Source organism: Hoplias malabaricus, chromosome 12 (assembly GCF_029633855.1).
Source record: "Hoplias malabaricus isolate fHopMal1 chromosome 12, fHopMal1.hap1, whole genome shotgun sequence".
In the NCBI taxonomy this organism is placed as follows: Eukaryota; Metazoa; Chordata; class Actinopteri; order Characiformes; family Erythrinidae; genus Hoplias; species Hoplias malabaricus.
Window position 1 is genome coordinate 8,851,220 of NC_089811.1, and position 16,251 is coordinate 8,867,470.

The 16,251-nt window shown below is 41.8% G+C and overlaps 2 protein-coding genes across 3 annotated transcripts; both read right to left on the reverse strand.

Moving 5' to 3' along the window:
* Window positions 1–25: 25 nt before the first annotated feature.
* nepro (nucleolus and neural progenitor protein) lies at window positions 26–7,874 on the reverse strand. The gene is made up of 9 exons (XM_066686760.1): window positions 7,726–7,874; window positions 6,335–6,489; window positions 5,863–5,951; window positions 4,648–4,776; window positions 4,478–4,555; window positions 3,411–3,760; window positions 2,817–2,872; window positions 1,722–1,936; window positions 26–791 (listed from the first exon to the last, which is right to left on the reverse strand). The coding sequence occupies exons 1-9, from the start codon at window positions 7,808–7,810 to the stop codon at window positions 386–388; spliced, it is 1,563 nt and encodes a 520-aa protein (XP_066542857.1). The 5' UTR covers window positions 7,811–7,874; the 3' UTR covers window positions 26–385.
* Window positions 7,875–9,973: 2,099 nt separating this feature from the next.
* Window positions 9,974–15,955, reverse strand: tex30 (testis expressed 30). Of its 2 annotated transcripts, none has more exons than XM_066641185.1 (5): window positions 15,628–15,955; window positions 14,529–14,762; window positions 12,830–12,881; window positions 10,885–11,096; window positions 9,974–10,387 (listed from the first exon to the last, which is right to left on the reverse strand). In XM_066641185.1, exons 1-5 carry the CDS (start codon window positions 15,634–15,636, stop codon window positions 10,229–10,231), a joined length of 666 nt encoding a protein of 221 aa, XP_066497282.1. In that variant the 5' UTR covers window positions 15,637–15,955; the 3' UTR covers window positions 9,974–10,228. The 2 variants fall into 2 exon arrangements, with proteins under 2 accessions (XP_066497282.1, XP_066497283.1); XM_066641186.1 differs by lacking the exon at window positions 15,628–15,955 and adding an exon at window positions 15,493–15,622.
* Between the last annotated feature and the right edge of the window lie 296 nt (window positions 15,956–16,251).

The following is a 16,251-nucleotide window of genomic DNA, read 5'->3' on the forward strand; positions in this document are numbered from 1 at the left end:
AATAAAATAAAATGCTAAAATATAAACACCTTTGGTCAATGAAACAAAGCTGTTCATCCCAAGTATTCATTCATTTAATCTGAATCATGGGTGTAAGCAAAGAACACACTGGACAGGGTGCCAGGGCATCTCTCTCTCTCTCTCTCACACACACACACACACACACACACCTCTCACAGACACACACACTCTTCTCTCACAGACACACTCTTCTCACACACACACACACTTATATTGCAACCAGTGATTCTTGCAGTCCCTGGACTTAACCCAACCTTGATCAGGATTAAGCACTTAAAAAGATCAATGAATGAATGCCGTAACACTTGTAAATATTCTGAGCAGACACTGATCTTCATCTAGGAGCAGTTTCATCTTAAACTACTCAGAACCCAATGGACGAGAAGATGTCATCAATCTCACTGTTCTTTACACTGTGCGGTTTCTGTCCTTCTGTTTTTCCCCCACTTTGACTCTGTAAAGCCTCGCCTCTCCACTCTTCCTTCTGGGATTCTTGTTGAAAATTAGGAACCTTCACCTTCCTTCTGTTTTTCTTTGATGATTTTACAGTCACCTTGAAAGGGTCTTTGGCAAATGAAGTGTGTGTTCTAGATACTCTGTATCGGTTCCGCACACTTCCATAATGAGCCATAATCGTTGTGAAGCGACTTCTGAAGCAGCTTTGAGTCCTTCTTTGAAAAGAGAGAGAAGATGGAGGTGGCTTGGAATGTGTTCCTTTAAAAAACAGACACTGAATCCTTCCACAAAACATTCGGAGCGTCTTCTGAACCCTGTGGAGTAAAAAAAATAACTAAATTAACATGGAGGGGTTTCAAGGCTCTTTTCTTTTTGGCACAATCCCATTTCACCTCTAGTCCCTACCACTTAGCCCTTCTCCTCCATGGTGCCGAGGGGTGGGGGGTCTTAGTTCTTGTTGGGATAGAGGGGTGGGGTGAAGTGTGAGGGCGACATGGAGATTTTTAGAGTCATGCTCCAAACGGAGGGTTATGACGCATTGTGAATCACTGGCGAGATGCTGTGCAGTGCAACCCACAGTTGTCAGTATTTTCTCCTTTAAACACCATCATCACCATTGTATTATCTTTGTTTAACGAGGTTTCAGTGGATTATGGCCCTGTACTTCAGAACAAGCAGAAAACAGCGCTAGTAGGAGCTGATGTCTCAGTAGTTAGTTGAAAATGTCCAGTTTCACCTTAAATGTAACAGCAGCCTCCAGCACTAGAGTGTAATTGCTTCACCATTTAAGGTGGAACTGGGGGTTTTATAAGATTATAACTGGAGGTGCATTATAAGAATCTGAACTGAGCTCCATATCACAGAAGATTGAGGAGAGGGGGGTAATATCTGATTGTGGAACTCTTCTGAAGGAGAACGAGGCCCAAAATGTAACTAAAGAACAGCAGCTCCTCTGATATCACTGCAGACTGGGGCAGAGCTGCTACAGAGCAGTGCTAGTCGCCTGGGATTAAAGCACTGCTCTGTTTTATTTGTGTTCTGACGATGTATCAGGATCTTGAAGGGTCGTCCTGTTTCGTAGGGGGATATATTAAGTACTACACACTCAGCTCAAAGACTCGAGAGGACCCTCAAAATCAAGGACCTTTAGGTACGGTAGAGCGACTCATTGTTAAATACCATAAACAATGTTGTTCCTTTACTCCCCCATCAATTTCAATCTAATCACACACTCAGAGCCGAACCTGATTCCGTCTGCGTCCAAACCCATCCTCCTCCGGCACTGGAGCAGGAAACACGCCAGGACTCTTCTCTCCTGCGTTAGTTTACGTCTTCTGCACCAGTCCATCATCTCCTTTAGCTGGAAGCTCATTTCACTGAAAGAAGTCATGGTCCTTAGCAGCTTTAAGAAGGTCCTCTTCTTCTGGACGACAGCAGGGTCAGAAGTATTTGACTCCACCTGAAATGTTAGATAGAGATATTAGAAAGAAATATATTCTAAACCCGGGCGGCACGGTGGCGCAGCAGGTAGTGTCGCAGTCACACAGCTCCAGGGGCCTGGAGGTTGTGGGTTTGATTCCCGCTCCGGTTGACTGTCTGTGAGGAGTTGGTGTGTTCTCCCTGTGTCTGCGTGGGTTTCCTCCGGGTGCTCCGGTTTCCTCCCACAGTCCAAAAACACACGTTGGTAGGTGGATTGGCGATTCTAAAGTGTCCGTAGTTGTGAGAGTGTGTCTGTGTGGCCCTGTGAAGGACTGGCGCCCCCTCCAGGGTGTATTCCCGCCTTGTGCCCAATGATTCCAGGTAGGCTCTGGACCCACCGCGACCCTGAACTGGATAAGGGTTACAGATAATGAATGAATGAATATTTTAAACCTCCCCCCAAAAACAAAACCCCAGATCTTACACACAACCATATGTTCTCTTCCACAGTTCACCTTTAAGTTTATGATGTTTTCAGTCAAATCAGCCGTTAAACACATTAAAAAAGCAATTTATTGCTTTTACAGCGTCAGGAAAATGGTATTAAACAGAGAAAAGAAAAGAAAAAACATTGTGACTAATGTGTTAATTGGTTTCTTTTCTGGTTTGTTCCCCTTTCAGTAAGATTTGGTGAGTGACTGTGTATGTGTGAGAAACTGTCCACAGGGGTGGGGATAAGAGTGAGAGAGAGAGAGACTGACTGACTCAGTGGTGCACCTGTCCAGGGTGTGTTCAGGCCTTGTGCCCAGTGACTCCAGTTTACAGAGGTTGGATGAATGAATGTTCTAAAAAAATGAATAATATGTGCTCTTTCTTGACTTGAACTCAAATAAAAAAAGGTAGGAATACACACGTCTTACCTGTTTATTGACTGTGCACTGAAGCATGGACTTTATGTCCAACCCTGAGGAAGAACCTACAGAAACGTGGAGAAGAAGGAAGGACAGTAAAATTTTAATGAGTGATCCCAGGTAGTGGTGCATCTACTGTTCAAACGGTTCTTCAGCAGTGCACACAGCTCATATACACTTCACACTACACCACCGATACTCCGCTACCAAAGCTCCACCCACAGTCTATTTTCTACTTTTTTACAGATAGAGAGTTAGTGCTGGTCGTCTGCATTGCGTGGGATAGAGCAACGACTCTCTCTGGACAATCAGCGCTCTGCAAGGTTTACACGTCATGGTTTAGTCCTGACTCGGCTCGCTCTGAAGAGAACAGGGACTAAAAAAGAACCAGGATCAGATTTTCCTGATGGAAAAGCAAAAAAGCAGAGCCCTGCGGAGCGGAGCAAGTTCCATGCAGTGCCACATGATCTTTGCCAGGAGTGGTGTTTGGGATCCAAAACCAATAACCCTACATCAGCACCTCACTAATCCTCCAATACCATCAAATCCTCACAGCAATGTTCCACCATCTACTGTCAAGCCTCATCCACTAATCAAACTTACCGGTGAAATTGAACTTCCTGCGTAACACGGCCTGCCCCAGATCCACACTGGACTTCACCATCTTTTCGCTGCCCAACATCTGCATCATCTCCTGCTCCTCTCCATCCTCCTGCTTCTCCTTTTCCTCCTCAAACAGCCCAAAGAGCACAGAGGGTATCTGGCTACTAAAAGTCTTCTTTGCCGTGCTCAGCATCTGGGAGTAAACGGGGCTCAGGAAGACCCCCAGGTCAGGAGGGAGGGAGAAGCTAGTGAGGAAGGCCATGGGACAACTCTGAGCCACCAGCTGAAGAAGCTCCACGGTTTTCCGATACACGGGAACGAGAGCTCTCAGGATTCCTCGGAAAAACACCCTGCACACAACAAACCCTCTGAACTGGCGGGCCGATACTAGGTAAAAAAGGGACAGTTCTATTAAAAATTTAATTTACAAAATTCACCCGCATCGTCCTCTAAAGCGCAGCCACAAGGGGGCGTTCGCGAGGCCTTTTCAGACTCCCCGAAGTGCGACTTTTCTGTAGCTCTATGCTACTGACAAGCAGTCATCCAGCCTGTGTGACATGCTATTACGACATGTTTTTAAACCGTGTGGTTAAGTTGACAAACTGTTTTTTGCCATCTAGTGTTTACACATTTGATCTCGCCTTCAAAGAAGAGTGCTTAATGTTTGAAAAGGCCCCATAAACGCCCCCTAATGAAATTTAAAGAGTAAAACAAGTCATAATGCATTTTTACACATTTTCCCTTTGTGTGTATTTTCCCAATACAGTGCAGGCTTATGTAACGTTGTTTGTTGTGTTTACTGTTTTTATTACATTACCAGATAAAGTTTAGTTCACCTGTCTAATATGTTGTCATCCCTGTCCCCTTCATCATTGTGTGTAACAAAGCCTCACGTCCTTAATATAAGAAGAACATTCTGCCTAAAAGCACTATGTTGTCCTTGCCTTCTTTGATGCGGATGCCTAATATAGGATTAAAGTCTGAATAATGAACCTTGAAAAGCCTGAATAATGCATTTGTAATGTTCTCCTCTAGAGAAGAGGACACGCTCAGGGTTTTGAACTGACCAGAGTCGACTGAGCATGCTCACGATCACCAGGTTGAGGAGGATGAACTCGGCCAAGCGAAGGTGCCGTCTGGTCAGTCTGTCAGACAGAGTCAAGGCCCCAAGAGACAGAAGAAGAGCCCCTCACTCATCCACTCACTCCATCACATTTAACAACGCAGAAAAGGATACGAGAAGGCTTTCGTGCACTGGTCAAGGGTCCGGCACAGGAGACTGGACGCTCCCAGCAGTTTGAGACAGGTCCACTCCAGAAGTGGCTGACTGGGTACGTTGCAGAACCCAACATCTACTCCCATCTCCCTGCACAGAGGTTACACCGGGTCAGACCTCAACATCTCACACAGTAATAAATCACAGCCATTTCTAATTAAAGTGGCGTCAAACAGATACAACAGTCCATGACTAACGTAGGTCAGGACAGAACACTTGTTTGATTTATTTATTTTTGTGGATCTGTGTGGTGTGTTTGGGTGAAAATATAAACCTTGAGGAAGCTAGTTAGCTGGATTTTTGGTAATATTTATGCATAAGCATTTTTTAAAGAGTTGTATATAGCCCCAAAAACCAATGACACCAATATCTGGGACAATACATCGACAAACAAAAATGGCTGGTGTGACAGGCCTTTTGACGTCTAAACTATGAATCAGTTTTGGTGCTTTATAAGCTGCGTTCACACTGTCTAAATAATATGACCTACATCTGACATCAGTCTGAACAGATCACGCTCCTAAACTGAGCCACATGCACACAATTAAATGTCCTTCGGTTTCATACAAAGCACTTTAATAACTGAATGATACCGGACTGGTGTTTCACTGTGCACCACTGCACCTCAAATATGTTATTTTTATTCCAAATTAGTTCTACGTTAAAATACGAACTGACGTTGCTTTAACTTTAAGCACAAATTTCTTGGGTCTCTCTCAGACACGTCGTCTCCAAAGAGAAGGAGACAGGAGCCGACAAAATGAGTTAAATATTTCCATAATCCACATTTATGGAGCTTCATACCGATATGAACAACATAAAACTGATGTAGAACTACTTAGAATAAGCTCTTCTCCTGTTCCTTTTATTAAAACACTTTATACACATTTCCACGAGTTTATTTTCAAGACGGGTCCCTGGATCAAAAAGTTTCATGTGTTTTCTGTTTCCCAGTATTTTACACAAAATGAAACACAATGTTTTGGACCGTAGCGCGCAGATCATTCGCAGTGATGTAAAAGTCACGCTAATTCCGATCTGGCCGTTCAGACAGAATCACATTGCCACGGATCAGATTTCATACCTCACATTGAAAGTGGCCCAAATCTGATTTTAAAAAGTTAAATTCAATGCGATTGGTGCTGTTCACACAGAAGACACACACAGTCTCTTTACCTCTGAGTTTTATTGGGACACAGCCCCTGAAGGTCCAGTAAAACTCCCTGCAGCTTCATTTCATCCAGTCGTTTAACGCATTGCTGCACCTGCAGCACACACACACACACACACACACACACACACACACACACACACACACATAAATAATGTAAATCATGTTGTTAAATGTGAGTAAACAAGATTTAAGGCAGCTTCAAGTGCTTCAGATGCAGAACATCAATAACCAAGCTGAATCTGGCACATTTCAGTTTCCCATTCCACCTTAAACATATCAGCACATCCATACTCACCTTCATCAGGACTCAGTAACTAATACAGCATTTAAGGTAGAATGGAAAATACCATGAGGCATCAGATTTTAATTGACTTATCATTTAAGGTGGACAGAAAAATTTACATCATGAGCCAACTCTATCCTCATCCATAATGCCCACATCAGACGCAACCCCCCTCCCACACTAACACACACCTGCTTGATAGCCCTGAAAGGCTTGTGTTGTCTGAGGCCGTTGTTCACCACATAAAGGATCCGATACAGGACTCTGATCTCCGTCCTCAGAACCCCGCTCTGCAGCAGCTTCAGCACGTCATCACAGTCAGATATGAGGGTGTTTATTATATTAGCTGAAAAAAGAAAGGCGAAACACAGAGTGAAAAGCCAGGGGACACAGTGACAGCTCAAACTGAGCTTCTATATTCAACAAAAGAGAAAAGAAATAAAGACATTAGCACAGCACCATCTCCATGACAGTGTCCCTGAAGCCCTGAAAATGACCCAACCGTTGAAAAACAGGGTGAAAGGGGGTTAACAAACTATGCAGAGCAACATATAGACCACAGTTTGTAAGTTCAAAAACAAAAAGTGCTCCTGTACGGTCAGTGGAGCTGAGAGCAGGGACACTGTGTTGAATGTTAGTGAGGGGCACTTTGACAGGCTTTGACTTTGAACATTTAGTATGGAATAAACACCTGGTCCCATTTGCAAAAAAAAAAAACCCCATCGAGACAGCAAATATGTGAAATCGAGAATTTCACATTAAAACGAACTGAAAAGCATTTGTTTACGTGACTACATCTGAATTATGGGGAATTCCGAAAATTAAGTAGTTTCCCGATTAATTTAACTTCCTGTAATGGTTTGTTTTTAGCAAGACGCCATTAAAACAGCAGGATTTCTCGGTTTAGCCAGATGACTTAAAGGCTAAGCACCAGCTCTATGAAAGTGTCAAACAAATAAATACAGTGGAATTTGAGTTCCTAACTTGTGTTTATTGATAGTCAGAAAACATGATATTTCTTACTAATTCAAGGAATAATTGAATCCTTTAGCTTATTGCTAGGCTATTGTCGTGAATAATGTTGGTTATTTAGCTAGATACTGTCATAACAGTCAGTCATAACGGTGTTTTACCGCGGCGTTGTTCAGCTGTTGTCCACCAGTGACGTCACGGTTGCGTTCAAGAATTTCCGTAGCGAGCTCGGGTTTTTCCGTCAATTTAATAAAATTGTCAGTTTTAAAGCAAATTAAGCTGCTATTTTCATTTTAATTCATACTTATATCTGTCAGTAACTAAAATAACGTGAAATATTCATGGAGGTTCATTAAGTGGTGCTTAGCCTTTAAGTCCAGAATCAAGCCTGTCCAATGTAAACTGATCTGAGAGAGATTTCTAACGGACTGTCCTCATTATCCGGCCAAATAAAGAAATCCTCCTCGGGACGCTGCAGTAGCGGAGAGCAGTGGACGTGCTGTTTGACCACCCACGTGCACAACATAAACAAAGTGTAAACCCACTCTATAAACTCTCCCCTGTGTAAGACCACCCACACCTCCCCTGTGTAAGACCACCCAAACCGCACCTGTGTCCGGGCTGAAGCTGACCGCAGAGGTCGAGGCGGCACTGGGGACCGGGAGCTCCACTCTGTTCCATAGCTCCGCCGCCATGCTTCTGCAGCACAGCCGGGCAGGACGCGTGACGTCAGACTCGGTTGCCAGATTCTCGCACAGATTATCCCTCCTCGTGGGGTGAATCATTCTAACACAAATCAGTTTTTGCCTTTTACGATTTTAGCTCAATTATTATTGCCATACATGAATTGAAAAGCATTAATTTAATTGCGGCTTTCATATTTTATTATTTTTATTATATTTGTAACCCCGACCCTGAAATGGATAAGCAAAAAAGGTGATAATGAATTTATCTGTATATTGTTTCGTTATTTAAAATGTACTATTTATTTATTTCATGTTTATCTACTGGTGGTGCCGCAGGTAGCGGTTACAGCTCCAGGGGCCTGGCGTTGTGGGTTCAAATCCCGCTCCGGGTGACTGTCTGTGAGGAGTTTGGTGTGTTCTCCCTGTGTATGTGTGGGTTTCCTCCCACAGTCCAAAAACACATGTTGTTAGGTGGATTAGTGACTCAGCAATGCCCATAGGTGTGAGTGTGTGTTGCCCTGTGAAGGACTGGCGCCCCCTCCAGGGTGTGTTCCTGCCTTGCACCCAGTGATTCGGGTAGGCTCTGGAACCACTGCGACCCTGAACTGGATAAGCAGTTACAGACAATGAATGAATGAATATTCACCTACTGCAGCACAATTTTAAAATTCTATTGCACTTCTGGCGTCTCCCAGAAGATCCAGGAGTCTCCTGTGTTATATGCGGCTCCCTGATGCCCGCAAGTCAGATAAAATCTCCTGAAATCCAGAATGTGTGGCCAAGAGCACAAACAAACGATACAGTTTTAGTTTTTCAACTTGGGATGTCTGTAAATGCCCATAGTTCATAATTTAATCAACCCTTCATTTGTTAATATCTCATTAAAGAGAGAATTGCTATGAAGGCAGTGTAATGGAAAATTTTCCAAATGTGAAGAGATATCTGAAAGAGGAATTCAAAATGTCACTGAAACTCGAATGTGCAGCTACACGTTGTATTATATCTGGGCAAAACATTTTTTGTGAAACTCAGTATCCACTGCACCTTCACAGCACCCATTAGTCTCTTATCACAAATTTCTGGTTTAGGCTAGTTTTGAGAACAGAAGATATCATAAGCTCTCAGGATGGGTTTGAGCCTTGCATTTGGTGTGGAATAAACTCAGACTCAGATCAGAATAAAGCACTCACAGATGAGGGACTGTAATGAATGAATAATTAGAGGACACACTTTAGTTAAACTGAGGGAACTATTTACTGCATTAAGAAATTGTGTTGTGAGCTACACATACATTTTGGTACAATGCAGAGTATTAGACACAATGAAACCAGTTTAATGTATATTTATAAACCTAAAATCATAGTAAATTATCGGTAAAGGAGATTTCTGAGCTCAGTTCTCAGTACTAGGGTATAACCTGAGGAATTGAAAATGTAAACAATGAATAAATTCTTCATTAACAATTACTATTTGATTATCCATATAAATATAAACGTGGCTAAAATGAAAAAAAAAATGTTAAAGATTTTTGGCAGATAATGGGTTTTAGGAATTCCTCCAACTCTTCACTGGATAACTTTCTAGATGAGCTAGCACCTATCATTTTTAAGCTTCAGAGATTAGCATTAGCTTTCTCCAGTCCAGCAGTCCTCTTCTGACTCAGCACAACAGACTTGATCATTAACAAAATCAGTCATTTGTTGCACTGTGCTGTTGATGGGACTACTTGAGTGATTTCCACTCTACACAGTTGGTATAGTGTCCGTTTAAATATATGGAATGATATTGGCAATGCTAACACTTAGCTACACGGGTATAATTCTCCCAGCACAGGGTGTGTGGTAATGAAAATCTGTCCTCTGCTGTGATGGAGGTCCATTTAATGCTTTTGGGGCAACCTGGGAGTGCAGTGCGAATATTAAAACCTCGGTCCTTGATCTCACTGATGTTCATGTGGCTGAATGGCATCAAATCCTCACAGCAATGTTTCAGAATCTAGTATAGAGCCTTCCCATAAGAGCAGAGGCTGTATTTAATATAGTAGGACACACCACTATTCGATCAAATAAAATACTTCAAAAATGTTTAATATTAAAAACTTTATTTAGAAAAATAGATTCAAGATCTTTGCACGTGTACTAGGTGTAAACATGTAAAGATTTTCTGTGTAATGTAAAATTTCAATTCACATTTCAAACATGCTCCCTCAACACACATAATATGACAAAAGTGCAGTAGAACTTGAATTACAATTGGACAAAAAAAAAAAAAAACCTTGTACAGTCAATAAATATTACTACATATCTAACATTTATTAATCTGTTATAACCACTTGGTCCAGTCGAGGGTTGCGGTGGGTCCGGATCCTACCCGGAATCACCTGATGCAAGACAGAACACACCCTTCACGGGAATCAGGGAAAAAGCCTCAGACATGGTCCTTGATCCAAGTGAATATCTGTGAGTTGACTTCGTCCAGAACAGACTCCTCGCTCCGTCCTTTCACCCCCAGGCCGTGATTAGCTCCTTCCACCCAGTGAACATAGCTGGAGCTCTGCGTCTGCTCCAATACACCCTCTAGGAGTTTCTGAAGAAGAACAAGAACGAGGTGTGTACGTTACCAGATTACTCCAAATGTAGGTCTCCTATTTGTTTGTCCTAGCCTCCTTGCTTCAGAAGGTGGCTCCACTGGCAGTATAGATGCACCTTGTAGTTCTACAATTACAGATTGTAGTCCATCTGTTACTCTTCATACTTTGCCTGTCCCCTTTTAACCCTGTTCTTCAATGCTCAGGACCCCACAGAGCAGGTATGATTAGGGTGGCGTGTCACTGACTTGGTGGTGGTGTGTTAGTGTGTGTTGTGCAGGTACGAGTGGATCAGACACAGCAGTGCTGTTGGAGTTTAAACCCATCAGTGTCACTGCTGGACTGAGCTTAGCTCAACGGGGTCCTGTGGGCAGTATCCTGTATCCACGGATGAATGATTACAGGACGACCAACACAAAGTGTTTGTTCTGTTGGGTACAGTCATTTAAAGAGTAAGACATTTGTAAAAATTCAGTTTTTAAAAACCCTCACTCACTCGTTCACACATGTTGTCCACTGTCCCGGACACCAAGAGCACAGGGACTTTGGACAAGGCTCTGAGGTCTTCACTGCGTTTAACATGAGTGTGTGTTTGTCCAGGAGGATGCAGAGGGAAGGAAACACACACAATGCCTTTAAGGAGTCCCTCTTCTTCAGCGCACAACTGTCGGCCCAAAGCCACCGCGGCTCGAGCCCCCATCGAGCGACCTGTGAGAAAACAGTCAGAATGATTAAGTCTGGGAGTACACAAGCATGCTGGTGTTTGATCTACCTTATTTTCAGGATGGAATATAATGTCCAAGCTTAAACTGTGTTATGTCTGAGCAGTGGTTCTCAGCTGGACTGTAATGCAATTCATTACAGACAAAACATCAGTGTGGGAAACAACTCTCCTCACTACACGTCTTATTTCAGTGTGATCTCCTCTGTGTTAAGGTCTGATAAAATCTTGGAGCTTGTAAACTTTTTCCATGAGAACGTCACTGAATAGTTACACTGCTGAAGATACGCTAGTATTCCTTTGTGTTTAAAAAGACTCCAAGTTTATTTATTATTTTTATTTTGTGTAGAACTACTATTTTATTTAATTTGTCATTTAAAAAAAAGATTTTAAAATGGTGAACAGTCTCTGTGAGGACCAGGTAGTGAACTAAATGTGGCTATAAAATTTCTCTGGAGACTCCTTACCTTTTAATGTTTGGACACAACTAAATTGAAATCTAAAATGTTATGCAAATAAATGGTACATGGTATTTGTCTCTAATATAAAATGGTACAATTCCCTTATCTGTGCATCCCTGCCCAGCTGTGAGTTTGTCGACCCATGCCCGCACTTGATTTCACATATATTACTCCCACTATGAATTGTCACATGCCGAAACAGCACCGTCTCCCCTCGCTAAAATTTACTGTATAATGTATTCCATGCCCTGTGAAGGACTGGCGCCCCCTCCAGGGTGTATTCCTGCCTTGCGCCCAATGATTCCAGGTAGGCTCTGGACCCACCGCGACCCTGAATTGGATAAGGGTTACAGATAATTAATGAATGAATGTATTCCATTGTTGCACATGTTTGCACTCGTGGACTTTGTGTAGTCTTGTATAGGTCAGTTATTTTATTGGAACAGCTTGTTCCTGTCATTTCGTTTCACTGTGTACAGTACACACAGTATATGGCTAAACCAACAATAAAAACTGTTTTGCGCTGTGCCAAAACCAACATTGCCAGTGATAAAATCGCAGTAATGTACGTTCTTGAGTGGCTTATTGCTTTTATAAAATGGTGGTCAATATAAAATACAATAAAATACGCAAATGTTCAATTCATAAACGTATTTATTTATTTATAAACAAACATCCACAATAAAGTATTCCTCCACCACACACACATACGTTAATGGCGAGCACTGTTGCTAAGCAGCATGACGGCATAAAGCACGGCCTCTCGTGGCTTATTGATTTATTTTACAACGCTGTTTTTAAGGCCAATACTAACCGTTTTATAATATTCGTTTAAAGATGAATGGACTGAAAAAAATATAGTCTTGTGTCTCACTCGTCTGCGGAGATTTGGTAAGTGGACATCTGAGGCCTATCTAAGTAACCCTTAGTCAAGAGGAAATAAAGCACTTTAAAGCACAGGTGGGAGTAAAACAGTTATGACCTGGATATGTCAGAGACTGGAATAAATCTATTTTTTACATGGCCATGTGGGGGACCCTCTCCAGGGAACATAATCGGCTTCACTCGGGTACGACAAAGCGATTCGATTTTTATTCACGTGTGAGCTGCACTATATAAACAACTGGTAAAAATAATAAATTACCATTTTCATAAACATTTACTGCTACTTTTTAGTGGTGAATATTACTGATTGCACTTTAAAACTGCAGGTGCGTGGAGACCACTTCCCTGCTGTAAAACATTGACCGATCACTTACCGGCAAGAAAAACATTACTCAGCTCAAACCTCTCCAGGCTTTTCAAGAAATCCTATAAAAAATAAGAATGCTGAGCATCAGTAACCTAGAAGGCACTGACTGAGACTGTACTGTGTCCTCTGCTTCAGTCTTGTCATAATTGTATCAGTGCTCAATACCCGTTTAGACTCCAGAGAAGAGAGAGGATCAGAGACTGAAGCTCAGAAAATCATCACTAAAGTCAGGTGTGACAGAGGGGAGGGTTTAGTTTTAGTTGTTATTTGAAACTCCAACAAAACATGTACATCTAGTGTTAGATTGGGCCATCCTTAAAGGCTAAGCACCACTTAATGGACCTCCATGAATATTTCACATTATCTTAGTTACTGACAGATATAAGTATGAATTAAAATGAAAATAGCAGCTTATTTTGCTTTAAAACTGACAATTTTATTAAATTGACGGAAAAACCCGAGCTCGCTACGGAAATTCTTGAACGCAACCGTGACGTCACTGGTGGACAACAGCTGAACAACGCCGCGGTAAAACACCGTTATGACAGTATCTAGCTGAATAACCAACATTATTCATGACAATAGCCTAGCAATAAGCTAAACTCAAATTTAGAGGTACCGTTATTCTTGTAAATGTGATCGAAGTCGAACTCGAATTCATCCGACACTATAAACCTCCGTAATGCAGCTACGTAGCCGAGTATAATCTGAGCCACCGAGTTTAGCGAGTCAAGCTACCGTTAACTAACACCAACTAAAACAGGCGAAGTGAGTGTCCTTACCCTGTTTACCTCCATGTTACAGAGGCTCTTGAACACCTTTCGTTGGTGTCCTTACATGCCCATATTGTTGGAAAAGCGCCAGTGAAATGAGCTACAGATAACGGAGTGAGCGGATGGTCCTTTCCAAAGTGCCCGTTTAAAGTTGACAAATTTAGTCCATTTTCTGGATATTTTGGGATCTTTGGGCCATTTGTTCACAGATGTCCCACTGTACATTGAATTATTGCGGTCCAATAATTGCAGACCAATGGTCTTTTAAACCATATTCCTTGAATTAGTAAGAAATAACATGTTTTCTGACTATCAATAAACACAAGTTAGGAACTCAAATCCCACTGTATTTATTTGTTTGACACTTTCATAGAGTTGGTGCTTAGCCTTTAAAATAACAGCCACGTCAAATACACAAAATCTTGTATCTTTGAATGGTGGGGATATTTCTCAGACGTCCCTTCATTTTGTTGAGACTTGCCATTTATTTTTCCATCAGTACCAAAAACGTAACTCTAACCTTAACCCAAACATAAAGCATATATTCAGCTTAAAATGTAATGCTGTAAACGTAAAACGTAAACAAGTTTTGCTCACCAAAATGTGATATATTCCTGGTGTACACACACCAGGTATATACCTAGACGGGGTATACGTTTACTTTGTTAAATTGAATGTACTTGATGAAGCTTTTTTGAACATGTTGTTCTACATTAAAGGTTGTTCCACCATTTAAGGTGGAATAATAAATATGGAGTCAAATTCAGCCTGATTGGTGGTAAAGAATACTTTGGCTGTATGTATTTGATGAAGCTGAATTTGCCTCATTATCTGAAAGCACGCTTTCAGATAATGAGGCAATGCTGTGAGATGTGTATATTATACAGACATATCGATATACTGATATTTCTTAGACAATACCAGTCCACTCACAGCTGCCGCCCGAAAGGCCCGGACTCTGTAGCTGAGGTTGAGGCTTTTGCAGGTGAACCGGAGGCTCAGGACCCCGGCAGAGCCAAAGTATTCAGACAGAGACCTCAGAGCCTTTAAGTTCATGTCCCCTCCGGCTCCGTGGGTGAGGATGACTCCCGTCTCTATGATCTCTGTATGAGGAACCGTCAAAACCCCGTCTAGAACTTTTGTCCCAAAAGGAATGGTCACGGTCTCCTATGGAAAGACAAAACGAGATGTTTCAGGTGTTTCTCAACACTGGTCAACCCAAATTAAGAGCCCAACTCTCAACTCCACAGATCTTATAGGAGCACTTTGTAGTTCTACAGTTACAGATTGTAGCCCACTTTCATCCTACACAATGCTCAGGACCCCCACAGAGCTGGTATGATTTGGGTGGAGGATCATTCTCAGCGCTGCAGTGACACTGAGGGGTTTAAAAACTCCAGCAGCATAGCTGTCTTATCCGCACAACAGTACAACAGTCACTAACACTCCAGTCACTTCAGCGCTGTGAACCATACCTGCTCTGTGGGGGTCCTGAGCATTAGAAAACAAGGTGGTTAACAAAGTATGCAGAACAACACATGTTCTACAGTCTATAACTGCAGAACTAAAAAGTGCTCTTTTATGTTCAGTGGAACTGAGAGAATAGACAGAGAATTGAGAAACAAGGTGGCCATAATGTTATGGCTGACCAGTGTAAATAATAATATGGTCACAGACCTGGGAGGTATTCCACAAAACAAGATCTCTCAGTTTAGCCTGTTAACTTAAACTCAACTTCAAGCCTGTCCAATAGGAACAGAGGTGAGGAAGATTTCTATTGGACAGTCCTCAAATTCAGGCTTAAGTTAACTGGCTAACTGAGGAACCCCCCCCCCCAGGTTCTGATAGTTCTAAAGTGATGAAATGTGTATTAGTACTTTAGAGACATGTAATGTACATTTTAACCAAAGTCTTTGAGGAAAATCTCATCACAGAGAACAACAGAGCTTCAAAGTGTTTAAAAATAAAGTTGTGAAGACAAACAAATCCAAATTCATGCGTTTGTAACTTAAACCACTTTTCTCTCACTCACCTCCATCATCTTCACCAAGCTCGCAGTGGACGTCGACTCTACACCGCCATCTAGCGACGAGGAGCGAAACCTGCTGCTTAAAGGGAAAGGCTACCTATTTCTCAAAATCCAGTATTTAATTCCACACTTTACTGTGAAAACGCTGTTGTAGAGAAAGAATCTGACTCAAATACAGTATTTAATTTACTTCAGAAAGCACCAGAGAATCTACACTTGTGGAGTGCCCTCACATTTGTCATGCATTGATTTAAATAAATTACTATTTCAGACTAAAGTCTTGACTCTAATCTAGCAGCATTACACCATACATTCTCCACAAGTACTGATGGTAACCAAACTGTATGTTGTATACACTATGAAGCCAAAATTAGATTATGCAGTACACTAAAGTATTAATTATTTAACATGGTTTCTCTAGTTTTGTGTTTTATTTGTATTTCATGCTAGTATTTGCCCTATTATTATTATTATTATTATTATTATCTGAAAGTTATGTCTCTCAGCTGTAAAGGTACACTCTGGCTCATTTTACTGCTCTGAGGTAAAATCAGATTCGAAGGTAATGTGACTGTGGTGAATACGAACACATTTCAAATGCACGAAATGCATTAGGCATCAGCCGTG